This window comes from Bicyclus anynana, chromosome 1, assembly GCF_947172395.1.
Source record: "Bicyclus anynana chromosome 1, ilBicAnyn1.1, whole genome shotgun sequence".
Lineage (NCBI taxonomy): Eukaryota > Metazoa > Arthropoda > Insecta > Lepidoptera > Nymphalidae > Bicyclus > Bicyclus anynana.
This window is the reverse complement of record NC_069083.1, coordinates 16,064,677-16,092,437: the sequence shown is the minus strand read 5'-3', so window position 1 is coordinate 16,092,437 and position 27,761 is coordinate 16,064,677. Positions and strand designations below refer to the sequence as shown.

General features: G+C 36.2%; 1 protein-coding gene across 1 annotated transcript in view; it reads left to right on the top strand.

Moving 5' to 3' along the window:
* Window positions 1-24,318, top strand: part of LOC112044204 (kinesin-like protein KIF13A) — a 194,319-nt gene extending 170,001 nt beyond the window's left edge. The window contains exons 23-38 of the mRNA XM_052884050.1: window positions 51-152; window positions 769-874; window positions 1,741-1,932; window positions 2,574-2,718; window positions 3,222-3,370; window positions 3,940-4,085; window positions 8,242-8,416; window positions 11,334-11,399; window positions 13,519-13,652; window positions 14,059-14,185; window positions 14,259-14,708; window positions 14,785-14,918; window positions 15,604-15,754; window positions 16,108-16,272; window positions 16,580-16,732; window positions 17,436-24,318. Coding sequence (XP_052740010.1) covers window positions 51-152; window positions 769-874; window positions 1,741-1,932; window positions 2,574-2,718; window positions 3,222-3,370; window positions 3,940-4,085; window positions 8,242-8,416; window positions 11,334-11,399; window positions 13,519-13,652; window positions 14,059-14,185; window positions 14,259-14,708; window positions 14,785-14,918; window positions 15,604-15,754; window positions 16,108-16,272; window positions 16,580-16,732; window positions 17,436-17,518 — 2,478 coding nt within the window. The 3' untranslated portion in view covers window positions 17,519-24,318. The remainder of the gene's footprint in view (window positions 1-50; window positions 153-768; window positions 875-1,740; window positions 1,933-2,573; window positions 2,719-3,221; window positions 3,371-3,939; window positions 4,086-8,241; window positions 8,417-11,333; window positions 11,400-13,518; window positions 13,653-14,058; window positions 14,186-14,258; window positions 14,709-14,784; window positions 14,919-15,603; window positions 15,755-16,107; window positions 16,273-16,579; window positions 16,733-17,435) is intronic.
* The last annotated feature ends 3,443 nt before the right edge of the window (window positions 24,319-27,761 follow it).

The following is a 27,761-nucleotide window of genomic DNA, read 5'->3' as shown; positions in this document are numbered from 1 at the left end:
CTGATTGCAATTTGACTAGGGACTTATATGTATATTGTTTGTTTGACCAGAAACTAGTAAACATGTCCCCGTCCATGAAGAGCGAAAGAGACACGGAGCGGGAACAGTCGCTGGTTGAGCAGTGGGTGTCGCTCACTGAGGAGAGGAATGCGGTAAGGGTTTGTTCCGACTTTGAGATAGTGAGACTTAGTTCTTTAGTTCTTAACTGTGGGTCTCATAAGAAGGCTTAGATGGAGTGAGCTATGTATCTTTATGTGATCAAATAAATAATGAGGAGATCCGCAAAATACCTTTACGTGGCTAAATCAGAAATATTTCTACACCCGTTGGTCACATATCTAAAACTCTGCTCGTAGATTTCCTCTCTGCCACACGATGGACCTGGCACCGCACTGTGTATCCATGGAATGCTAAGATATTCGTCTCTTTCTCCAGAAATTAACCAAATACTGATATATTTTACTGAATGACAAAACGGACACATGTTTCGAAAACCTGTGTGAAAATTTTTGGGTCCCAAGGTTCTGGATGGTGGCATCGCACCGGAAAGCGTAATGTTGGCTGTTCCCCAGTGAGGTGACTAGTATGCGTAATATGCGTCCAAACGCCGTTTTTCGTGGAGAGATTTAGACAAATGACATTAGCAGCGCAACCGGCTACTTTACGAGATATGTCGTTGGTCGCATGCTAGGCATACTGACCAAGCAAGCGCGACTTGTTTTGCGGGATTTTGTTTCATACTGTGTATTAAGTAATAATAAATTCCAGGTCCTGGTGCCCAGTCCCGGTAGCCCCATCCCGGGCGCGCCGGCGGCGTGGAACCCCCCGCCGGGCATGGAGCAACACATACCCGTTCTCTTCTTAGATCTCAACGGTAGGTACTGAAATTTTCTCGTTGGTAAATTAGGTAAAAACCGTTCATGTGGTTTTTAGTATGAATGTGATTTTAGCTGAGTACGTTAAATTATTTAAGCCAGTAAAACTGGAGGACATTTGAAAGGCAACCTGATAGGAATCGGGTTGTTAGGAATCATCGCCTCTGGTACTTACTTCATTTGGAAAACCTTTACAGCTATTGGAAATGCCTTGCTTTATAACCGAAACGTTCTGGGTGGTGTGGAAAGGGAGAAACTTGTGGTTCTCGATTTAGCGTTCCGGATCAAAAGAATCGTTCTGGTAAGATGCCGTGTTTAAACTAGTTAAGGACATTGATTGAATAAGCAGTAGATATCCTAGCCAAGATAGCTGGCCATCATTTTAAACTAAAATAAAATAATCCCTGTTTATTTCCAAATCTTTTTTTATGCATAACTCATTTCAGTTTTACACCAACGCGCTGTCAGTCACCTGTCCACGTGTCCCTTTTCTAAATACACTTTACCACTATATTCAAAGCTAAAGAGACTTTGAAATTAGACAATTTATACAAATTATGGCTAAAAGGAGAACGTTATAGCCCAGTGGATATAACCCCGGCCTATAATTCTGAAGGCGCAAGTTAGAATCCGGTCCGGGGCATGCACCATCAACTTTTCAGTTATGTGCATTTTAAGAAATGAAATATCAAGTGTCTCGAACGGTGAAGATTTTTCCTAATTCTCTTCGTGAAGTCAGCCAATCCGCACTAGGGCAGCGTGGTAGACTATTGTTATGGGTTTAAACACCCCATACTGATAGGAGATTTGTGCTCAACAGTGGGCCGAATGAATGGGTTGTTAATGATGGCTAAAATGTTTGTAGCGGACGACCTGACGACGCACTCTTCGGGCGAGGAGGTGACGGTGGCGGGCCTGCACTCCATCCTGCCGAAGGAGCACGGCAACAAGTTCTACGAGCTCACGATACTGCACCACCACGACAAGGACGTGTCGGCCGTCGCCTCGTGGGACTCCTCCATTCACGACTCGCAGTACCTCAACCGCATCACTGAAGGTATCTGTCGTATAGCATACTAGTTGATCTGGTGAACGTTGTTCTGCTGCAACAGACTAAATTTAAATTTCGAACTTTCGCACATGTTTAGTGAAAAAAAAAAATACTTTGGCGCGTAGAAAATTATTGTTATTAGTTGTTTGTCAACTTCGACATTGATTTTAAAATTTTCTTTTTGTTTAGAGTAAATTAATAATTTGCGTTATGTACCCTACGTAAGCATGTTGTGTTTGCTTCAAGTAGGCACAATTACGTGAGGATGAGAAGCAGCTATTTTTAATATATGTTAGGTTAAGTAATTGTGCCAGTTTAGCAAACCAATGAAAAAAAAATAGTATTACACGTAAAATTAATGAAGGTATCCCGACCATTTTTGACTTTGAAATTCGGTATCACGCCGAAGACAGTATACAACGAACTTAAACCTCGTCAGAATTATCTCAAACAACAACACGTGTCTCAAACAGTGAAGGAAAAAACATCGTGAGGGAACCTGCATAATACCAGAGAATTTTCTTAATTCTCTGCGTGCGTAAAGTCTGCCAACCCGCATTGGGCGAGCGTGGTGACCTAACCCCTCTCATTCTGAGAGGAGACTCGAGTTCAGAGGTGAGTGAGTTGATAATGATTGTTTATGGCAGCGAACGAACGTGTGTACCTGATACTGAAGACGACGGTGCGACTGTCGCACCCGGCGCCCATGGACCTCATCCTGCGCAAGCGGCTCGCGTTGAACATCTACAAGCGACAGAGCTTCACTGATCGAATACGCAAAAAGATTGTCAGGTACATCACTATCATTTTTATTTTACTACAATTTTAGACTTTCATACTTAAAAAAATAGAACTCTTATAGGATCACTTTGGTGTCAGTTTGTCTGAAAAGATCCGTTATTGAAAAACCACAAATACTCAGGTCTACAGTCTCTTGAAGCTGTTATAAAAAAGAAAAAACTTCTAAACGTAAACAGAAAGACACGGCCTCATTGCCACAAAAAATTCAAACTAAATGAAAGTACTAAGACTCTCGATATATTTCGTGAAGAGTCTCTCTTTCGTCCTACTGCAACAGACGAGAGAGTCGTATTTCCGATTCGGCGCTATTGGTTGTTTTGTCTTCACGATATATGTAGTGGGTCGCACTATATGTGTCTTAGCAGCAATAGAGAAAAAACTGTTGTAACAAAAAAAAAAAACTTCTTCGCCTTTTCGCAAAAACACAATGGCTCCTGATAGACCTCCTCTTGGTATTTTGGAAAGTAAAGACAGTTATCGTTGGGTGTTTTCAGAAGCGATCAGTTGCCAGCGACGGGCGTGACCTACGAAGTGGTGTCGAACATTCCCAAAGCGTCTGAAGAGCTGGAGGAGCGCGAGAGCTTAGCGCAGATCGCTGCCACCGGGGAGGAGGCCAGCGCTGCCGATGGAGAAACGTATATTGGTTCGTATGTTAAACCTTATTGCTACGTACATAAGGATCACATAAGACAACCTTGTCATCGTGAAGTGTATTGTATCGAAACCAATATTGTCACAATGAACTTTATCCCTAGGTTCTTAAGATGCACAATGGTTTGTCATCATTGTGAATTGTAAACAAAGGATTGATACCTACGAAGATTTTTAAGTCGTTGTTCGAAGAGACCATGGACCCTGCTGCGTAAGGCGCAGTGTCGGTAAACTTCCCACATGATATCATATCTGGTTTATGATGTTGATGCAGGCGGTTCAAGACTCGTGTTTTGAAATCCTTACAAGAAAGTCTATGCCCAGCAGTGGCTCGCTGATAATAATGATGAAGATTTTAAATACTAAGTTCTGCATCCAATGACTCTCTGAAAGCCGTTTGTCTTTGGTTCACCTAGTTCGAAAAATTTTTATTTTTCGTAAATGCAAATACAACTTTCATACTAATGAATGAATGAATGAATTTGAAATTGACAGTAAAATGGTTGAAAAATGTGTTGAAAAGTGTGTCTTTAAAAATCGCCATTTTTTTTATCTCTCTAGAAAAGTACACGCGCGGCGTAAGCGCAGTAGAGAGTATACTCACGCTCGACCGCTTACGTCAGAGCGTCGCCGTGAAGGAGTTGGAACAGGCTCGCGGTCAACCAATCACAATGCGGAAAACCGCGTCCGTGCCTAACTTCTCACAGGTGAGTCTGCATCCGAAATTCAACCTTATGCATAACTTGTTTACGGTCCATTTTTATAACTCACACCCTTATTCGACAATACTCTATAGCGTTAAAGTGAGTATTTGATGAAATTTCAAAAGTACACATAGCTGTCACCACTGATGAGAAATCATTGTCTGATCATTCAAATATGAATAAACTTCAGATTTCTAAGTAATATAAAAAACAGTAGTATTTTTTTTTGTTTTATATCTCTTGTTCTTTTCTTAATAAACGATTTCTCTAATTTGAAATGAAAAAAAAAACAGTTGTACATCAAATTCAAATAAATGTATTGATCTGCAATATTGAGACTGTTACGTATAAACGTTTAACGGTGTATTGAGAATTACATGCAGATAAAGAAATAATAATTCGTTATTGTTTAGATATTTTTTTTTTCAATGATTTTTCATCAGTTTAGTATTTCATTATAAAAATCAATTGAATATTTAATTTAATTAACAATTTATTATTTTGCTCACGTAATCACAGCTTAACGTACGTATAGGTGACGTCACAATTTCGTATTACAACGCAGACGTGTAACAGTACAGTACCAAAGTGCCACTAGTATGTAATTATGGTATTTTCAGGGAACTTTCTCACGACGCGATGCGTTACAAACTTTATGCAACGCAACGCAATATGTTGTGCGTTTCGTGTCAACATTGCAAGGTGCAGAATTGTCGGATTCGGTGCATATCGATCAAGGGATCGTTGAGTCGCGTAGCGTGGTGAGAAAATACCCTAATACATTATGTTGCGTCTGCTTACATGTATACAACGCTGGTGCGGCACAGTTTTGTTATGTATCACGAACTGTTAGATTATGTATCGTATCCCCACCGGCTGACTCGATGTTGTGAAGCTTTTCACACGTTTATATTGTACGGAAGTGCGTGCGAGCTTTACTAAACTAATTAATTGCTTTTGGCTGGTAAACAATATTGTGACTAACAAATTAACATGCCATATTTTTCATATACATATATAAATAGTATATGAATTTCTATATCTATATATTATATGAATTTAACAGTGATCATTTTTAAAAGCATTATTTTTTGTATATTTTTTATTATTAATATTTTAATTTTCAATTTAAAATGTAACATGTATTTTTTTTTCATCAGATCTGTAAAGATTTTACGTTTTTAAAGAAAAGAAATGAAGTAAAATGTTAAAAGTAATCGAAATAATAATAGAATTATACTACCGCGTACGTAGGAAATAGGCCTAAATAGACTAAATATTAGGTACTACTCACACATAGTTACCGTCAAAAATTAGTTACCATTATATTATTTTAATTTTATGATTTTATTTTAAAATGCAGAATACATGCATAATTGTTATTGTCACAAAATACACAACAAGCAGTTACTAGAAGCTAATAATATAACTTTCTACGAGTATGTCAATATTGCTTGCCAAAGTATTGCATATACGAGCGAGTTTATCTGACTTGATTTTCATACCAAAAATATAAGACGGAGGTTATGTGTCCAATTTGGCATCGATTCATTTCCATTCATTTGTATAGTGTTTTTGAGAGTGTAGAGATGACATGATATTACAAGCAAAGTAGGTAGTATAGCGTTATTTTGGCATATTTCTAAATTCCTTAAATTTGATTAACGAACCTTATTTAAACGCCAGTCGTATTGCCATATTTAAAACATTTTTATGAACCGTGTCGACGCTAATTTATGATTGATATGTCTTATCATGTAACATTGCATCTAAAAATGCGCAGTAATTTACAATGTTTACAATGGTTAAGTCGATCCAAAAAGTTGTAATGGATAAATTGGCATCCATCTGATTATGCTATGCCAATTTGCGTGGAAAGTAGTTATTTAGAATGGAATGGAATGTGTCCCATTCCAACTAATTGCGTACAGGTTTGGAATTTCATAATCCAATCTTCCATCTTCATTCTATGACAGAAAAGAATTATACCCGTGCACATTAGCATCCATATGTTGTTTACGTTCAGTTGACACGAACGAAGCTTTTCGCTTCAACACTTTTGATAAGCTAAGACGCGGAATCTCATTCCGGTGTCAGTGTTTCCTGACACGTATGATTACCTTCAAAAGTCGATATATATCTTCTGGGCAAGTGCGTTCCGACCTTAACATCATTATTGCTTTCCATGAGTGTAATTGTAATTAAGCGCAAGCCTATCTAGTATGGAAACAATGCTAAATTGGCACAGCCTCCGTCTAATAATGTTCGTCACACAAAGTCTGATAAAGCATCGCATATAAACTTGCCTGTGTAGACAATATCTAATGTGTGTGTTGTGCTACGCACGCGTGCAGCTGTCGCAGGCGCTCGAGAACGCTGCCAAGAACGGGACCAACGTGAGTCAAAGCATGGCCCTAAATTTAGCCTTGCTATCCATTTCGTTGCAATTCCATCTGTTCTTATAGCCTAGGGTGTTCTATGGGCACTGTATATATATAAATTGTATTATCTTAAGGTGGAAAACTCGTAGATTAGAAGTTAGAATTCATAAGAAATCATCCTAATATGTTCCACTGAATGTTTTCATAATGTCCATACAGATAACCAGTTTTTTAAAACTAAAAATGTAATAGTATGTTTGATTCACTTAAATTATTTATGTATACAAAAATGAAAGTATATTTAATTTATTATTATTTATCTGCATATATAATAAAATTATGTACACAAATGAAGATATATTTATCTGCATGGACTTTATTTTAAAGTCAATTATCATCATCATCATAATTGTTGTATCATAATCATGTAATTTGATCGTAGCTTATGCTATAGATATTCTTAACCCACAAAATGTTGGCTCGACTTTAAATAATACAACCAGATTAGTATTAGAAAAAGTGTTTCAATACTTTTTTACTTGCAGTCCAAACCCCAAACTTATAATACGAGCGTATTCTTCTATTCTTATTTGAAATAAATTTCAGTTATGGTTGTCATGGACAAAAATTGTGCACAATCTCTTCTATCAAGCTGATATCTATTGACACTATTCCTCAAAATTTAAATTATAAAACAATTTACATTGAATACAAGTGCACTTGCACCTTTAAAGTTCTAAGGTAATGGGCAACTTACGGGTTCTACAAGTTTTACGCACACGGTCAAATACTGAAAAGTCACCTGTCAAAACAGTCTTATATAATATTTGCTTGTTTTTGACAAATGCACTACTGTGTGCAAAACATGTCAAATATTTAATTTGGTTAACCCTAAAAAGATTTTAGGGAATATCAGTGTAATAATTATAATTAGTATATTCATAATATTTATTGTTAAACAATCACATCATTAAAATATATTTGGAATGTATCTTTTGTGTGTATTCATTCAAATTCTTAAAAATTTTTATGTTGAATGTGGAATGCGCATTACCATGCGTCTCTTCATCATAATATGGATCAATTTGCTCGAGATTTTGCTTGTCATAATTATTCTAATTGTAATAATTACTGAACATATTGGCGGTTGTATACAAAATTAAAACCCGAATCTTTAGGTCTTTTTAAAAAGTTATTTGACTAAAGTCGAGTTAAAATATTTTACCACGTTCTATAAATCGATACGGCACAATCTGTTACATTTGTTGATTCATAAAGACTCTATTACACTACTGTCTTGAACGCGTCAACGAACTTCGAAAAGTTACCCTAAGTTCGAATCGAATGACCACACATTCGTTTAGCCTTGCGGGGAACTTTATCTTATATTAGCGAACACCCATGGTTACGTTCGTATAAAATTTGGTTTTTCACAAATCGCGCACGGAACATGGATTTTTCCATGATGGAAGTAACCATTGTCCAATGTATCTATATACCAAATTTCATTCAAATTGATTCAGCGGTGTAGCCAGGTCAAGTAATTATGTAACATACATACATATTTACTTTAGCATTTATAATATTTTAGGTCGCGATTCAGTGTGGCTTTATAACTTTTGCATTTATAATATTAGTGTATATTTCAAATCCCGATTCAGTGTGCTTTTTTTTAATTTTTTTTTTTTTTTGTATACAACCGTTCAGTACCAATATGTTAATAAATGTGCATAATATTCGATGTACAGTTAGGTTGATTAGATTAAAATGCTTCGCAGATCATGCGCTTGGACTCGTCATTCGAGTCTCTGTCAGGGCTCGCGGGCGGCCGGTCGGGCAGCGTGGCCGACCTCGCGGACGAGACGCCGCGCCGCAACGCGCACCGACACTCGTTCGCTGCGCCCGCGCACAACGACTCCGACATCTCCACGCCCACAAAACCATTCGGCCTGGGTGAGTTGTTGGGAATAACGAATCATGACTTGTATTTGATGGACTACAAAAAAATATAAAGCTTTTTTTTGGAGTCGGTTCAAAAGCAAAATACTCGTTGTTTACACGGGGGCTAAATTTTGTTTATAATCGAAGATAAAACCCCTTGATTACATTATCAGGATTCATTGGATAATAATTGTCTTCAATGTTTGTTGATAGTTCTCGGGTGAATGAAACAACTACAGTTAGCATTGATAGACATTTAATAAATACAAAGATCATTGAGTATTTCAATCTTAAAATGTAAGTTTTTCTTAGATTAATTGGGAATATTTTGCAATTATTGTTACAATATTAGCTTATCTAATACATTCTTGTATTATGAATTTAAGGTATTTTTAATAGGTAACAAACAGGCATTATAAAGTGATATAGGACCAATATATTATTAGTTAAGGTAGTAGTTAAAAATATACTTATAAACTCTTTTTTTCAATTCGATTAAATCTTTTTACTATCATAAAATCAAAACACCTATTTTTCCAATACCAAATTCTAATTTCCGTCATTCCTTGAACTTTCATTGATTTTCCCACTACACAGAACCTAAAAATTCATGTAGCATACAATTATAGTTTTATTAACAATTTTCAAGTAATCTTTTGAAAAAAATAATTGTAAATTGATTAGCAATATGGAGCACCAAGTACGAGTAGTATAGGTTTTGTAAACTAGCGTTTACAATAAAATTGAGATACAATGTGCACGATGTTATTATACAGGTAGTATAAGAATTTAGTATAGCTTATTACGAACAGAGTAGCTTAATTGTTTATAGAAAAAAGAGATAAAATGTGTTTCAACAAACATACACATCACACATAATATTATTATAGTAACACGATCACTTTTTTGTTTCACAAAAATATATATCCCCCTACAGTAAATCCACACGTACCTTCATACCCTCACTATGATTTAACATTTCGTTCCACTTGCTTCGTGGCGATGCTATGCTCCATACACTATCACTCTGTTCTCTTCCCATTTTCTTCTCTATTGTCTCTCAGTTGTAATAACTTCATCAAAATTTTTGCAAAGTATATATTTGAATGGAGTTCCATAATTTTTCCAAATGAAACTAATCGTTATGGTATAGTGTATTACTTAAATATGAAGTTGTCTATCTTTGCTTTATTAAGGCGTAATTTGATCTGCAAATCAAATGAGCAGCGAATAAGATAAAGTTGCAACTTGCTTAAGTTTGGATACGCCAACAAAGGTTAAATCCGGTGGTGTTTTCTGTGAATACTTTATGTCTTACTATATGCAAGGCTCTTAGCAACCTTGCTACTGAAATGAGATGAAAAAATTCGAATTTTGAAATTGTATGAAAAAAATTTTGGTACGACTTAGAAAGAAAACACAGTGGACGTATTTGTTGCCTCACTTTAAATTATTCTTTCAATATCTTATCAGACTTAATATATTATGGAACCTTGTGGAATGACGTTCAAATAATGCTTTCGTTACACTATAAGTGACTATGAGAGCCAGGTGGCATAAATTTGGACTCAGCTTCAACTAACGATGTATTTTTTTGTATCTTGATTCCTCGCTACCTTCAGGCTCGTTTCTATCAGGTAAACCGATGACAATCAATGGTACTAACTCGGAATGGCAACTGTATGGCAAAATTATTAGAATTTATTATTTGATGCAACATTGGAACAAAATAGTTGTGCTGTAATAAAATTACACTCGAAAATATTAACTAATTAATTATTTATTATTATCGATTGGCTGTATATTGATTGGAATTCAAACACTAAATAATTTGTCTCAAATACAAAAGAATGGCAAATATTGTGTTTATTAATGTTCGAATTTTCAATACATTTTAATATATTAAATACAAAACTTGGTAAATGGATGATGTTGGTAATGAGGAAATATTTAACCATTAAACTGTTAACATCAAGATTTTACAACACTCCGTAGTCGGGTTGTAGAAGTTGTAAAGAGTTTAATAGAAACAATATTAGTAATCACTGCTGCGGCTTTAATGTCGTGAAAATGTCGAGCTTCGAGCATCTAGCCGCTTCTGTTGTTGTTTTACCCTCTGTTTGTTTGCGTGTCTCTTTTATTTGCATGGAAAACGCATGACCTGTATAATTATTCCTATCACTCCCTCACGTCGTAAACTTTTCTATGAACTTTGCAGCAAAAAATGCTTAACGTTTAGGAATTAACCAAAAAGTGACTCTGGAAAATTTCTTCTAAATGTTATTGAGTGAAAAGTTCTCTTAAAGAATGTATATTTAAACAGCCAAATTAAATGTCCAATTATTTAGGACTTCAGATAAATTAAAAACTTGAAAGACAGTCTTGTGTCTATGTACAAGTAGATAGATTAAGTAGTTATAGAAAATAATTGGCCGTAGGTTTGTGTATGTGTTAGGTATCAGATGCATGAAAAGTAGCGAAATGACACGTGTGTTTGATACATTGGACGAGATATTGTATTGTGGATAGATACTATGTAATCGACGCATGGATTTAGACTAAAATAAATTGTAGATTTTGAAATACTTGTGTTAAAATTATAAGGAGTGACAAAATTTTGTACATATAAAAGTGCACACTTTAAAATAGATAACATATACAATATTAATTCACGATCCTTAAATACTCATGAGTAAAAACTGCATCAAGGTTGAATAAGAAACAATGTTTAAAGAAATATTTATTGTAGTTTGGTTTCGAATTTGAAAATTTCGTTTCATCTTCATAACTGGATCAAAGAGGTTTGTAAATCTGCAATAATAATATTAATATCATAAAATTTGTGTCACTTGTGGTTATAAAATGATTTCATTGTTCTATATAGCACAATTTTTGTTTAGTTATAAGAATGTTAACATTTCTATTGCAGCTCGGCCAACGTTCCTTAACTTGAATTTGAACCTGAACTCACTGCGACTGCAGACGCCAAACAAGTGTACGTTGCGATATTAAGTCGTAGAATCATTTAGATTGGCTTGTTTCTATACTTTTGTTTGGTTGACGTCTCATACGATTTTGGTTTCGCTCATTTTCTCTACTTATTTATTAGTAGGTACTGGCAAAACGTAGGCTGGTACCCATGCGACGAAGGTCAGAAGAGCATGGCTTAGAGGGACTATCGACTTCTGTGAATAAGTGAGGCAAATAAAACGGATCAGGGCCTGTAGCCGTGTGGTACCTTGATTCTCTTTCTATAATCGCAAACGCTTCGAATATTATAAAATGTATGGCAATGACATTTGCTATCGACAGTTAACGTGATCAAGTTGTCGATCGGATCTGTCGTTCCCATTTCACATTTCTTTAGTTTTCGAAGCATCAGCGTTTGTAAAAATAGAAGCGACGTGCCACATATCTTCAGGCCCTGTTTTGCTTTACAAAATGTGCTGTTTCCATACGGTCAGAACTGAGCAAATTTAGAAAACCAGCACAAATTACTTCGGGTATAAGCTTATTTATAAGTTTATACCCGAAACCGTAGACAGAGAAGGAAATTGACGAATACTTAGCATCTATCGATCGCATTGCCTCAAAAAAAGAGGTTAACTTATGCGAGAAACAAGAAAAAGTTTAATATGTGCCGTTTTTTCATCACAACGATGAGTCAGATAAGTTTGACAATGGTCAATAACTTTTATGCTTTTATTGAAAAAAAAAAAAAAAAAAAACGTAATGTGTGCACAAAATTTCAACCCCAACTTTTTGCAAATCTAAACTTTTATACTAATTATACTCGTATTGAGGTAGAGTTTGTGATATTGTAGAGGGTCTGGTCTCTGGATCTGCTGAGCCGATTTTAAAAATTCTTTACCACAAGAAAGCCACGTTGTATGTCAGTGTCATAGGCTATATTTTATTCCCGTATACTCACAGGAACGAACTGCGTCTGTATCTATGATAGCTTAAAAATATGCTTCAGAGTAACGTGTTATGCTTTTAACTTACAATGGCATGCCGACTAGTTGTCTTTTTCATTCTCTGTCTACGTCCGGAATATTAATAGATTGACTGTGCTCTATGGCCAGAATACGGTTGCCCTAAACTAAATTCAAACGTGTAAATAAAATTTCTACAATCGTTAATAGCAGTATCATCAATGATTTTATGTTTATTTGCTATATGTAGGAATGTGTGATTCACAAATTGGCATGAAAATTATTTGCAGTATAGCATGAATTGGCAATTTTATCAAAATTTCAGAAATTTGTTTATAATATTTTTTTTTTCTGTAATAATTTGTAGAAAACGTTTACTTCTCTAAGTTTTTCTCTAGTAAGCACGAAATTTATAGCTATAGCTAGAATTTAATTTGTTTTAAAATAATTAAATTTTTTGCTAAAGTTAATCTTAAGATGCGCGTAATTTTAATTTTAAGTAAAATGCTTTTGTTATAAAGTTGTATATATTTTTGTCAAGTAAGTTTATTGTAATTGTGCTTATTTATACTCGAAAATAATATTTAGACTTATAAGGAAATATATATTTTAGGAAAACGAAGTTTTAGCTGGTGTTCCACATTCGAGCATTGTTGCTGATTATTTTAGTTATTACTAATCTAATTTATCAAATGTAAAAGTGGTGATCTCCTTCTAAAACAAGGAAATGTAAAAGAATTATACACTATTATTTTAGTTTACTTTATATTTCCGTCAAAGCAAATATTATGAAATTAGATCACTACTATAATGTATAATTCTCATTTCCTAAAAAATACTAAAATTTTATTCAAAAATTTGCATATATATATATATATTTTACCAATATTACGTCGTAAGTTTACGCAGCAGTTGCTTAGTTAAAAGAGAGGTTCAACGTGGTCAGGTTTGCATCCTGTTTCTGATCATTCACAAATACAACGACGCCCTCTTAAATCCCTTGTTATACACTTATACGCTATACAAACCAGATACGTATATCACGCACTTGCATAACGATGGATGCCTTTTTGTAGATCGTTTTAAAACTATGATTTGTATATTAAAAGAAGAATATTTATTGTATATTAAAAGAATGAAGAGGAGTTGTGTATATTAAAGGTAGAATATTTATTGTAGCGTCGCCAGCGAGCGCCAAACTTGGTCTGCGTATGACAACGTTGCACGAGGAGCCCGGCCGCAGGAACGATGACGATTCGCACTCGGAGCCAGAGGCGGCGCCTGTTGATGAGATCACCACGCCGAGGTCACATGTATGTCCAATCATTTAACCTCTTTATAACTAGGACATTAGCCGAATACGTTCCTTGCAAGCGTAGTTTGGATAAAGACAGGTGATATAAAATGCTAAACATCTAAATTCTATTGCTACTTTAAAATATTCTTGAAGCAAATTAATTTTTAGATACTAAATCTAAACATTCAAATTTTAAAATTGCATTTATTGATCTAATAATCTCAAAAAACTAAAACAAATTGTAATTACTGTTTAATGTATTTATCACCAATTATAGTAGCACGTTTTATATGTAAATGAATATTTTCATAACAATTTATTATTGTGAATCGAACGCAACGAAAGTTAATAGAACGAAAAAGTCACATCAAGCACATTTTGTAAATGTTTAGTTCATAATTGAGAAACTTTAAATATTTCAGCGCACGCGGTCCCGGGCATCATCACGTGGATTCCTGCCGACATCGAAGACGTTGGACTCGCTTCACGAACTTGCATGTGAACGAGTACCCAATAAAAATTCACCCTCAATATCGTCCAGCGGATATGGTAAGATTGGCCGAAAATTACAAGAATTTACATTTTGCGTTTACATTTGCATTCTAACTGTCGATTTTTACAGGTTCGCAAGCAGTGTCTTCTACAAACCTGACTAACGATGACACACTCTCGATAAGGAGTATGTCAGTCGACGACACACCGGACTTCGACAAAACGATGGACTATTCACATTTAAGTCGGACGAAAACCTCCATGGCGGGTCTTAGGAATGAAATCACCGAACTAAGGAACGACATCACGGAGTTGAAGAACGAAATTGTTGAATCAAAGAACGAATTGGAAGAGACGTCATTCGAAACAACGAAAGCGAAAACGCCGGTACTTACTCCCGGATCGAGAAATCGTATCAATCCGTTCTTGAGGGATTGTGAGGATGTTCCTAAAAATGAACAAATGGTGGATCCTTTGGGAGCGTTACCTGTCGAAAGCACCGTGTTATCTAGTCAGACGCATAAAAGCGAGCCTTTGCACGTTAATGGAGAAGCGCCGCAAAGTCGCGAAACGTCCTTTGGTGAGTTGGTAAAACAAAAGTAAAACTGTGTTTACACCAAACGATAAGTGATTAAACAAATTATTAAATTGTTTAGGTGAGGCAGAAGTAGAGTCAGAAAGTTCAGAACAGTCGAGTCACGAAACGCGAAGTCGTGAAGCGTCTTCTGTGGGGGAAAGTGATTCACCTGGAACTGATCCAATCGTCAACACATCGTTACCCGCGGGGAAGGTAAGCTAAACATGTTTGTAATATCTGTTGAAGAAGTACAGTACTTCACTTATTAAATAACTCCATATACAATAAGGTACATATTAGTTTGACTAACTTTATATGAATAAGAAAAGAATTCCGGTGTTAGGTGATTGGAAATTATAATTAATTTGTCAATATGATAAAATCCTAAAATAATGTGATTTACATGTAGCTGAAATACCTTGAAACTAGTATGGTTATAACATATCATACCAGTTTTAAGTTTACTAAGTATATTCAATTATTATCATTCATGACAATCAGTCACTTGTTAAAAATTACTTTTGACAAAGGCACCATCTTGAAATATCTCAAAAACTTGGGATTGCATTATTATACTTAATGTATTATTAGTTCGATTTATTAACTTATGTTATTTTAAATAACATTTTATTAGTCTTTTTATTTTAGGGTATATGTACATACAGCACATGCGCGCACGTGCACGACATCTCTCTTTTGTTGCGTTGGGGCAAGAAAAAGCGATATTTCTGGTTCGGTTGCTATTGGTCGATTGTCGTCACGACATATGTCGTCGCTCGTTTTTTTAGGTCTACTGATATGAATATTTTTTTTTGGCTTACAAGATTTGGCTTATACTATACTATAAGTACAATACAAGGTAAGTTAATATTAAATCATGTAAATATTGTGTTTGCAGGTGGTGCGCCGGCGAGCGGGCGCGTCCGCACGCAACGCGAGCCGCCAGTCGTACCCGGCCGCGCGCCCCAAGTCGGCGCACGAGCCCGTGCACGCGCATGTGCGTGCGCTGCGGGACACGCCCGCCTCCTCCACGGAGCGAATCGGTGACGGTGAGTATCTATACTAATATTATAAATGCGGAAGTAAATTTCACGGCTTAGCTACTGAATTCATGTAGATAAAATTTGCTATAAGGATTTTGGAGCGAATATTTTAGATACCTCTTTTCCTCCCATGGTTCCCGTGGATTTGTATTTGTTTGTTGAAAAATTCCTCTAAAAATGACAAGAGGAGGCGTGACGTCTTGCGGATACTCATCCGCTCGAGGTAGTCTACGCTAGCAGATACGCTTTAAACAAGCTTCCGTAGTGACGGAGTCTGCATAGATCTCGTGAGTTCTGTTCGGTTCTGCGTCTTCTTCTTCAGATTTTTATAATTATTATTGGATCTTTTTGTCTTTCAGAGGAGTGTTCAGAGAGCGGGCGCGTGTACACGGTGCCGGACTGGCTGACGGTGGGCGAGAGCGTGCAGCTGCGGCTGAGCAGCAGCACGGGCGTGGTGGCGTACGTCGGCCCCACGCACTTCGCGCCCGGCCTGTGGGTCGGCGTCGAGTTGGACGCGCCCACTGGTAAGAAAGAAAGAAAGAAAAATGCATTCATTTCGAAATTATGCACACAATGTCTCCAGTACACCAGGTCGTCCAGGACAATACCCTGCGATGTGCGGCATAACTCAGAAAATGGCCCCAGCTCAGCACAATGCTACGTGACCATTTTAATAGAATTTGAAGAGAATTTTGTAGGTATATTCGTACACGGCGCCGGATTGGCTGAAATCCGACTGTATTAACGAAACTGAAATCAAGGATTTCTACAACTGCTTAGTTTGTGCTTCCTTCAATATTGTTCGTCCATTCAATGATAATGTTTGTTCAGGCAAGAACGACGGGTCGGTGGGCGGCACGCGGTACTTCAACTGTCGCGCGCGGCACGGCATCTTCGTGCGCGTCGATAAGCTGGTGCAGGACCGCCGCGGGAAGTCCGCGCGCGCCTTCCGCGACAGCGAGCTCAAGCGCGCCGCCAGCAAGGGTGAGTGTTGCAGATGTCAAGCCGTTTTTGGGGTCCGTACGTCAATAGAACGAAGAAAACGGAACCCTAATAAGATAAGTTTGTTGTCTGCTTGTCAGAAAACTTTTATCTCGGAAATTAAAACCATACCAGTCAGATCTACAGTCCCCTGTAGCTGTGATAAAAACAAACTTCGTGAGTTAATGTAAAAAAAGATACGGCTGTTTATGCCGCAGAAATAAGTATAAGAAGATATCTAAAAAGTATAAATTCGTAACTAACTAACTTAAGCTATTGAGACTCTAAACATTTTAAAATTAGTTTAGATCATTATTATTTTAAAAATATATCAATGATGAGATATTTGCCGAGCAGGAACTTTTCAAGAGAAACATACTTTATTAGTGTCAAATAAGGAATAATCTTATTTATTATTTTAGAAGTTTTATTCTTTATTTAATTTTATTTGGACTTTTTTCCTCTAAAAGTAGCCTTTCGTTATTGGCGACCGTGCGACTGCGCGACTGCTTAGTATGAATTTATATGGAGCACTAAACAAAAGTGGTTGCGCGACTCGGTCTCGCGCTTTTTTTACTGCTCCATATAAAGTGGCTCGTGCGATCCTGTCGCGGTCTCAGGTCATGGTCTCGCGTCTCGGTCGCCAAGAACGAAAGTCTACCTTAATATTTAAATTGGAGCTATATGACCTCTTAATCGTTTCCAGGTGAAGGCCTACACAACCTGCACAGAGCGAGGAGTCGCGGCGACAGTATAAACACCGTGGGCACCAAGGCGCGGGGCAAATAGTCCGCCCCCCGCCCCGCCCCCGGACCGGGCTCACTCTTACGTCCACGTCAGTTTCTGTTGCGAGCCGGTAACGCGTATGGTGCTTACGTCTACTGCAAACGAGTGTTGTATTCCGACCCACAATACAAATAGTAATACAAATGCGCGATTCGTTATCATTTTCTGGATAATTTAACTATTTTACTATTTTGATTAGTCTTGTTATACGATTGGTAAAGCGTGATTACTAATGTCATTTTTTATAAAGAAGTCATTCAGTAAAGTTGTATGGAATAGTTAATATAACTCCTCAATTTAAGATGCAGATTCGTCTATATCTACCTCTATTGACACTCCCATGATATATGCGTGCGGGGAAGTGAGGTGCATCAATGGTTTTTCATTCGTCACTACAAGCCCCACGACCCGCGCGTACCATCGGGAGTGTTACGAACGAAGTTGCCAAGCTATAGTTTCGTGTTACACACAAGAGATGACATTTTCGACACTAACATTTACGCAACCGATTTTACAAAATAGCTTGGTCTTATTTACTTGTATTCACGATTTATTGACTAAGTTTTCACAGCTTTTAGAACACATTCAAAAAAGCGTGTTTAATTTTTGAAGAATAATTCACACATGAGTAAAGCCAGGAAGGAATTTTACACTTGTTTGAGATAGGCCACATATTTTACTGTAGTCACTACTTACTTTCATATCGCAGTCGGTTTTGTTGAAACAAAGCTACGCTTTAACTAAATTTCAACACTTTCAGTGCTGGTAATTCAGTTGACTGTTTTGAACACAACAAAATTGGCTAACCATTTTTTGAAGCAATATTTTTATCACTGTACAGGGTGTAAATCAAATGTTTAGTGTACTAAAACAAAACAATAGATTTAATTTTAAAACTGCTAATAGTTTAGACAAATTCAGGGTTATGCTATAACGATTTCACTAAATCTGTCAATGGTTAAAGTATACTCATTGGTCGATCATGGAAACAAACGTATTATAACTGAAAAAATATTACCATGTGAACCACTACCTCTGTCGATATTGTATAACTTGGACTCGTACGTGTACGCATTGTCATTGTTTTACAAAAGTTTGTTTCCATTAGAGCGATGCCCCGTTAGCGCGTTGTGAAGCGTTAAGCCGACTGTGTTTCGCTTATGCGTGTCGTCCTCTTGCATTGCGACATCGTGCGTTACAAACAACGCGCTAATGAGACATCTGATAAATTCTCCCTCGAAAGCAAAGCATACTGCCTTTAGCGCAAGGATGTCGTAATGAAAGACTGGAAAAAGCATTCCAAACATTAATATTTTAGAGCACGAAACTCATCATTGATTTACTCCCTGTGTTTATTTATTTCATGTTACGCGTTTTTGTGTGTCGATGTCTGGGAAACAGTTTTCCTCGCCTTTATTGACTGGTGCAATAAAACGATGACGGAAAACCAGGTTTCCGTACGATTTAGGGAAATTTTGACGGCGTTTCGAGACAACGTAAATTATTATTACTTAACTTGTTTTACTACAGGTCTTGCATGAAAATATTTTCTTTGTCGAATTTTTAAAGTGTTCGCACTTGTGTTAAAATACTGTGTTCGTAACTGGGTTTTTATAAGTAGCAGAAGTATATGGATGAAGTATTTCATCCAAAGTTAAGGATTCATTATCAGCTGTCAAACTATAATGAATCCTTTTGGATGAAGAAAGTTGATTCGTACATAATTAATGTGTAATTTCAATGGCTCAGTTTAGAGATTCGACGGCAAATGTTTTGGTGCAAGACCTCAAATTCAATTTTATTTAATTTCATTCATTGACATTTTGAAATTGTAAATAGATTAATTCGATTATTGTGATTTTAATTTTGTTACGTTACAATGTAAATATGTGAATCTTTGTATGTTTTATGTCGATAATAATTTAATGAATAATAATGTTTTAGGGAGAAACCAATGAATTCTTTGTGATTGGTAAGAATTGCGTGGATTATTTGTATAGTAATTTTTTTACTGTATAGTTTGTGGTGTAGACATTACGCGTAAATTAATTATTTATGTATTTAGCTCATTCACTAAGCTTAACACTCTTCTAAACGTATGTATAGGTTCTTAAAAGACAGAGTTTACACTTTCACTTATGTATTAAGTATTTGTGGCCTCGAACTATGAAAAACAAAATATGTACAGTCGAATTGAGGAACCTCCTCCTTTTTTTGAAGTCGATAAAAAATGCGGAATATGAGTTTTATTCCTAGATCAGTATAAATAAAGAATCCTTTCATCTGGATCATAGTTGTTACGTTTAATCAGAATCAATTCGCAATATACTAATCAATGTGGTACATTTTCAGCAAGAAAACTTTGATGTTGGGGTTAAGATATATTGCGAAAGAAAACTGCTGTAATTTAATTATCTTACAGCGACTTTCCACAGTAATATCATTCTTGTATCTTACGGACTTATTTATAAACTCCTCCTATCCTATCCTATATAGGTCCTATCCTATATATATCCTATATAGGTCCTTTTTACTTTAAAGAAAATTCAGGCTTAAATATTAATCTATGTTTATGAATGTGGGGGTTAAAGTTTTGTACTTACTTATATATATTCTTTGGGCGTGCCCATAAATTTACTATAAACAAGAACATTTGTGCACGCATAATTTGTAGGTACGTATTGACGTACGATTAATATTGTGTACGGACAATATTGTTGTATTTAAATCTAAATTTGAAGCAACATGGTATTTTCCTTCTTCGAAAAACATTGTTGTGATAGCATGTCATTGATGCGACTTACTGATGTACAATCAGTAATCCGATTAATTGATGAATAAATAGACGAATGTTCAAGAATATTTCTCAATGTATCTTAACCCTAAAAGTCGTTTAAGACTTACGCTGCTCTGTTTATGTTTAGCAATTCAATATGAACATTGAAAAGTTTTGATATTTAAATGCCATAAATAAATCACTAGCCACAATGAATAGAGCGTAGCAAAAATGCTTACCATTCATTGAAAAATATATCTAAAGTCCACACCATAAAGCTCACATTTCAATGACGCGCTATGATATGGTGCAGTGTGGGTCAATATCGACTTCAAGGGCTAAAACTCGTAATAACTTTGTCTGAAACATCAGGACCAGTCTTTAACTGCCATACAACGGATAAATGCTAGAAAATATATACATTATGTAATTGTATGATGTTGTGAAGAGGTGACATCGATATAAAATAATTTAGTTCCTACAAGCATTTGAACAGTTCCCCTGAATTAAATCGCATTCAAAAATTTTCACCATTTATCATGACGAGTGTGAACCTTTTAGGTTAATTGATGCTTTAGATTTTGAGTTTGCACAGTTAGGAGTTAGTTTATTAGGGAATTGTACATTTCGATTAAAACAAGAATATATACCTAGATTTGATTTCAATGTATCAAGAATTGTCCTGAATAGTGGATTGTGTTGCTAATAAAACTTCAGTATAAATAAATGAATTTCTAAAGCTCATTAAGTTAGCCTAAAATGCTTACAAATGTTTGAGTGTTTGGTGTCGTTGCCAATTCTTTGTAATAGTTTCTTGCCAACGGGACTGTAAAGATTTGTTTTTTTTCTTATATAACGAAATTAGTAATATTATATACCCTCTTAATTTTGAAACAATTTTACGAAATCGTCCAATGCTACATCTTCGTCCTTAAATAAGACTTGTACTTAGTACATTAAAAGCCTCGTCACGGACTAAACATGCCCAAAACACTGACTCTGTACGGCTCAAGTGTCGAACGACAATCGACAATAGACGAGGCTTATTTTCGTATACATTTGTATCATAGATTGCTCTTTTGACACATTTATCGCACGGGCGCATGTGCAACACGCCACTAAGCGACGGGACGCCACTAAACAAATGCCCTTGGCCTTTTGCCATGTGGCACGTCGATTCTCTTTCTACAAAAGTTTACGCTTCGAAAATTAAAAGAATGGGACCGACATTCAGTATCGTCATGTCGCGTGATTGCTGTCGATCGGATCTGTCATTCCTATTCATTTTGTTAGCTTTCGGAGCGTTAGCGTTTACAGAAAAAGAATCAACTTGCCACATTGCTAAGGCCCCTTATTACAAAGTACTGAGATTTGAGATAAGTCAAGAATGATGGTGTCGCGTAGTGTTAGGGCGTGTAGCCAATTGTCCTATTTATCGTTTACGATGCTCTCGAAACCTTCGCTCGACACTTGGGGCCCTTGTCTTTATATCGATTAGGTTGTGTAGTTAAATATTGAGATGTAATGTAACATAAGTGTTTGTAGTGGTTTTTGGCAAGTTGTATATTACACTGAGAAATCATTATCGAAGTAATTTATTGTCCTCAAGTTATTATCTCCATCCACATTCGAACAATAATCGGTAAACTGTATATTTCTTCTCTGTAGTCTGAGAATCGCGTGGTAGCTGTCGGTATCGCGACAGGCAAAGTGAATATCATAATAATACCTATATTATATAGAAAAGTAGTACCCTTATAAGCTATTGGTAAGAGTGCTATTGCATTATCATATTTACATCCTTTATAAAGATATATCAAGATACCGGTATCGTATTTGACACAACACTTTAGATGGATTATCTCCGCTGCTTTTATAATATTTTTTTAAAACATGCGAAAGAAAGTTAGAAGTTTCCACGTTTAATAATATTTACGTACTCCCATCGAAATTTTCAAACTACAGGTAATGCCGCAAAGCTTCGTTTTGAATCATGTATGATTTTACAATCATGTTAATAAATGATTGAAAGTATGATTACAGCTTGTTTATAGGAACCTAATTAAGATACCATAAACTAGCTGTAATAAGTGAAGTAAATATAGATAATACGCCATCATGGAGTTTTCATATATGTACTTGTTTTATATATGATAGTGTAATAGCGGCCTTAGGGAACGTCCATATGACGCGTTTCGATCTCATTCGAAGCGGCATAGTCTAGTTCACCTAATGTATATTCCATCCTCTTAATAAATTAATTATTAAGTACACTTAATGAGTACACAAATAGAAATATAAAAAAACGCCTCGTTATTTACTAGAGTTTGTAAGTATCACTTTACGCGTACATTCGTCATAGCCCGCCACTTGCCTCCATTCCTGTACACAATGTTGTATATTAACATTAAATTGTAAGTAATTTTAGTATATAACTATTAATAAAAATTTATCAAAAAATAATATTCAGCCATTTTTAAACTATGCACTGGTAAATTAATACCAATTCGTAGGGTAATGTGCCGGGGACACTCGACACTACACGCGGCCTGACAACATTGAGGCTAATGAAATCGTAGCAAATATTATTTAAAACTAGAAATAGATACTTCAGACATCATTGGTATGTTTCTGGACATAGATAAGTTGAATTTGTATTAATTTCAACTAGCGTGGCGTAACGTCGGGCCGTGTGTTGTGTTATTAGTTTGTCGCCGGCATTCATAAGCCTCGACTGACGTCATGCTTTGTCCCAAGTTCACTATATCGAATGCTTATTAGACTGTCGTACTTAAACATTCCATTTTTGCATTACATTTATCGTTCTACCGGACAAAGAGTAGATTTTAAGTTAGATTTTATAGAAAGACGCGACTTAAGCCGGGAAATATGCTACGCGCCATTTCAACACTCGAAACGCCACTCGTCTGGATTCAACAACCCGATGTGACGTCATTGAGTTATCATAAATGGCGGTATCAAGTACAAGATGCGTGGTGTCGCATGTTTTTGGCGTGTTCCACTTGGACCCGTGCCACTATGACGTATTTGCATTTTTAAGCGTTTGACAGTAACCTAGTACAGATCGTAATAAACCTGGCCTCGACTAGGACAGCTCAATGTGTAGTCGACGTTAATAAAGTCTAAAGAGTAAAACGTTTTTCATATATTGTAGGATGTGTATTTGAAACTCTCGATGTGCTTTTGTCCTGTAGTTTTGGTAGAACACGGGCAGGGACTTGCCGCAGTGAGGGACGCGGGTTAGTCAGGGTGTTACGCATCGCAACGATACGCACTGGCGGCCATATTGAACATAGATTAAGATTTAAACATCAATTTTCTTCAAAGTAAAGTGGACCTAATCACTACTTTTTAAAGTTCACTTTACTTGGAAGTAAATTGATGCTTATTTTTTTAAATATGGCCGTAGGTTCCTAGGCTTAGGGTAATAGTGACCTTTACACAGCGAGCGTCTAGACTCTAGTAGCTCATAATTTAATTTTTGTTTAGAAATTAAGCTGACCATGTGCTGTGCTTTTGTTTTAAACGTTAGTTTTTAGATAAATGAAATTGTTTTTTTTTTATATTATGAATGATGATAATAATAATGAATTAATTATTTTATATTTGCGTAGTGTATTTTTGTATTTATTACAGTCAATTCGATGAGCTTTTGCAACATGTAATTTGAATGTATAGTTTTGTATTATTACGTTAATGTTTTTCGGACTAGAGACGAGGTCATTGTTTTGCCAGTCCTAACGATTGTGTAAAATAATTATTATAGATCACAAATCAAAGTAACGTATTTCTATTTCTTTTTATGTGATAAGCGAATAGTTTAGGCAGCTACTTGGTAGCATAGATGGTTGCGTCTTCATTCATTATTAATAAAGAGATTTTAATATTTAAATACAAAAATAGTTCACTTCTTAGTGGAAATATTTTTGCCAAGTAGCGGATTCGAGTCAACCATCGCTGTCATTATCAATAAATGTATAATAAAATGATTTGTTTCATTTACTTATTGGCTATCTTTTATTTCATTATTTAATTAGTACCCTTAGCTCTATTCGTGCCTAGAAACATAGTAAAACCACTTGTATGGAAAAATTAGATGACCGCTACACAAGTAATAAGTAGGTACCTTAAAATGAGACTTTTCGTTTGTAAGTCATCATACCTACCTAATCATCTCTCTGACGTCCCTACAAATCAAGTTGTTCTAGAGTAGTGTAGATTTATTGTCATGGTTTTTCAGAACTTTGAAAAGCGTATTCAATCAATAGCTTAGGTAGCTACTTAGCCACTAGTAGGTAAAATTAGATATTAGTAGGTAATAGGATTTACGTCACAATATAGTAACTTAGCAGCAGCAGGTGATTAGTGAGAATGAGGTTACAGGTTGTTTTGCTAGACGTCACAGAACCAATATTAATTATATACTATTTTATTCAATGACAGCTCTCTCTCTGTGTCTAGCTCTACCTACCCTAAAAGGGGTGTGGATTTTTATCCTACTCCTAATAAGTTAACCCGCTTCCGTCTTAGATAGCATCATCACTTAACATCAGGTGAGATTGTGGTCAAGGGCTAACTTGTAAATAATAATAAATAAAAATAACTGCTCACTGAATTGCTCATTGCCAAACTACTCACCTAATAGGAAGCGAGGCTGTACCTAGTGGGCCAGGGCCATTAAAATAGACATATAATTAATTTCTCTCTGGCTCTTATTGAGAAGCTTCTTTCATTGATGGTGCACAAGAGGAAAGCACTGGTAAATAGTTACTTGTCAACGAGGACGGATATTGGTCCCACAACTTCTACCTTCGCCTTCGTGTAAAGACGAACCACGGTGGACTTGTTACTTTGGGTAGGTACCTAGAGATAAGTAAAAAAATATCGATATTTTGAACTGATTCATAGTTAGCCTAGCGTTGCTATAATGATTACAGATGGTAATTAATTTTTATAAGTACCTACATAGCTGAATAAGAAATTAACCGATAGCTACGATAACCAGACAATGCAATATGTCACGTAAATCCAATCAAACTTTATAAAAAGCTTTTAGATTTTTTTTTTCACGCAGACGTTGAGTATAGCACATCTTTAAAGAAACAATCGTCATGTGTACCGAGAATTAATCTTCGTTGTCTCGACTCACCTTGGTCGTCTCCTCGGTCTCCCCTACCTTATTTTATGAACGCTAAAAGTTCGTCAGTTTATGTTCCTAACATAGGCTACAGGAGAGCAAATATGGATTCTAGACCCACCACGCTGCTGCAGTGCGAGTTGGCGATAGGGTGATAATGTTAAATTCATTATCGATCACTGTCAGATGGTACCTAAGGCCTAGTTCGGACTACTATTTTTCGGATTCGGATTTTCCGCAAAAAAACCGTTCGTACTCGACTAAAATACTAAAGTAGTCCGAACTAGGCATAATTCATAGTGACCGGAACCGACGGCTTATTATTGCAAAGGGTGTTAATTTCTCCCACCAAATTCTCAACTCCGAGCTAAGAATTTGAACTAAAAATTTCCAAGAAGAAAGAAAAACTTAGTAACCTGTGGACCAACGAGGTACGTATTTTTAGAATAGGTAGGTAGTACCTTACCTACTGAAAAATCATGAAGAGAAACTTATTCTATATCTATACTAATATTATAAAGCAAAAGAGTTTGTTCGTTTGTTTGCTTGAACGCGCTAATCTCAGGAACTACTGGTCCGATTTTAAAAATTAGATAGCCCACCTATCGAGGAAGGCTCTATGCTATAAATATCCCCGTATTCTTACGGGAGCGGGAAACACGCGGGTGAAACCGCGCGGCGTCAGCTAGTCGATGTATAAAATATTAGCATATGATTCAATATTATTTGATACGATCACTACTCATTTTATAGTCTTGGTATGGCATGCCATGGATATGAAGGTGAAATAGATCATAGCAGTTTGTACTATTTCATTTCACTGAGTTTCATGCTTACGAGCCAATGATGGTACATTAAGAAGCGGACGAGGGCTGCGTTTGGGATTCACTCGAGCTTAAGGAAATATGTTTAATCATTGTGATAATATGTATATAGGTAGGTACGTATATATGTGACTGTGTGTGTAATAATGACAAAAAATAAAACGATTAGCCATGATTAGCTATACGATCCACTTCGTTGATCCATTGGTTAGCCTCTGTGGTTTCTGATCATGAGTCGAATTATGTCAAATTTGTGGTACCAATTGCCGCTGAGAATAAGTACATTTTTTTTTCAAAACCGACTTCCAAGAAAAGGAGTTCTTAATACGACGCGTATGCTTTTTTTGTTCTTTTTTTACCTTTTATATATTTTTTTTGTTTGAAATAGAGTAGGTAGGATTCCAGATTGGTCCCATTTAATTTTCACAAAAATCGGTTCAGTAATTTTGTATCAAAATCAAAATAACTGAAATAAGTGAACGAAAACTGTGGCGTTTACGGTCACTATGCTATGATACACATACATAACAGAAAATGAAATTTCTTTAGCAAGTCGGTTAAATTTTAGCAAAAAACTTTAAGGATCGCTTCGCACCTATGTCCTTTCTATTATAGATCGTTTTAAGGCGGTGCTTTGCCAAATTGCTCATATAATTTCTTATACCTACCTACTCGTAGTTAATTTTATTTTTCGCTTTTTAGAGTAATGCATGTTTGAGGTTTTGAAGAAATGTTTTCAATAAGATAGGTACTTACCAACCTAGACAGGTAGGCCTAATCAATATAATGATTAATCCGACCTTGGTGGTCCGACTTCGGTTACGATTTTTATATCCAAGAACCATGGTTTTCTGCCTTCCTGCATGGTCTACCCGCTCATGACTTGAGCTCATAACTTTGATAGCGACAGTTGACCTTATTCGCGACGTCGCGAGTGTCATCTGGTGGGCGCCCGGGGCGGTGCGCCTCGTACCCGGCACGCGCCTGGAAAAGTACAAGAAAATTGTACCGTCGGCAGCGGAGACACTTCAGGTTATTATTTCTCTATTCTTAGGTAGATACATACTCGTTAACACTCGAACCAAATACTTCTTTTGTGTCTGCAGACTGGTATGATGTAGATAGTAAGTAGGAGTAGAATTTAGATAGTGTAAACAATACACACACATGTTATTTTCGGTCGGCTGCAATTTTTTTTCAGAGGGTACCTAGTAGGTAGGCATTATTATATTCTTTGTTCTGTTGTCGCCATTGGAATGGATAGGTACATCAATTAACACTGAATCATCATCATTATCATTATCAGCTGATGGAGGTCCATTACTGGACAGCTTCCTGGAAGGGTTGTTGATTGAAATGCTTTCCAAACACCACAGTCTCCAGCCGGTAGCAACCAGTGACTCATTGCACTCCGCTTGATGTCCTTGGTCAACTAGTGGGGTCGACCACCACTGCACATTTCGGTGAGGGTTCGCCATTCCAGTACAT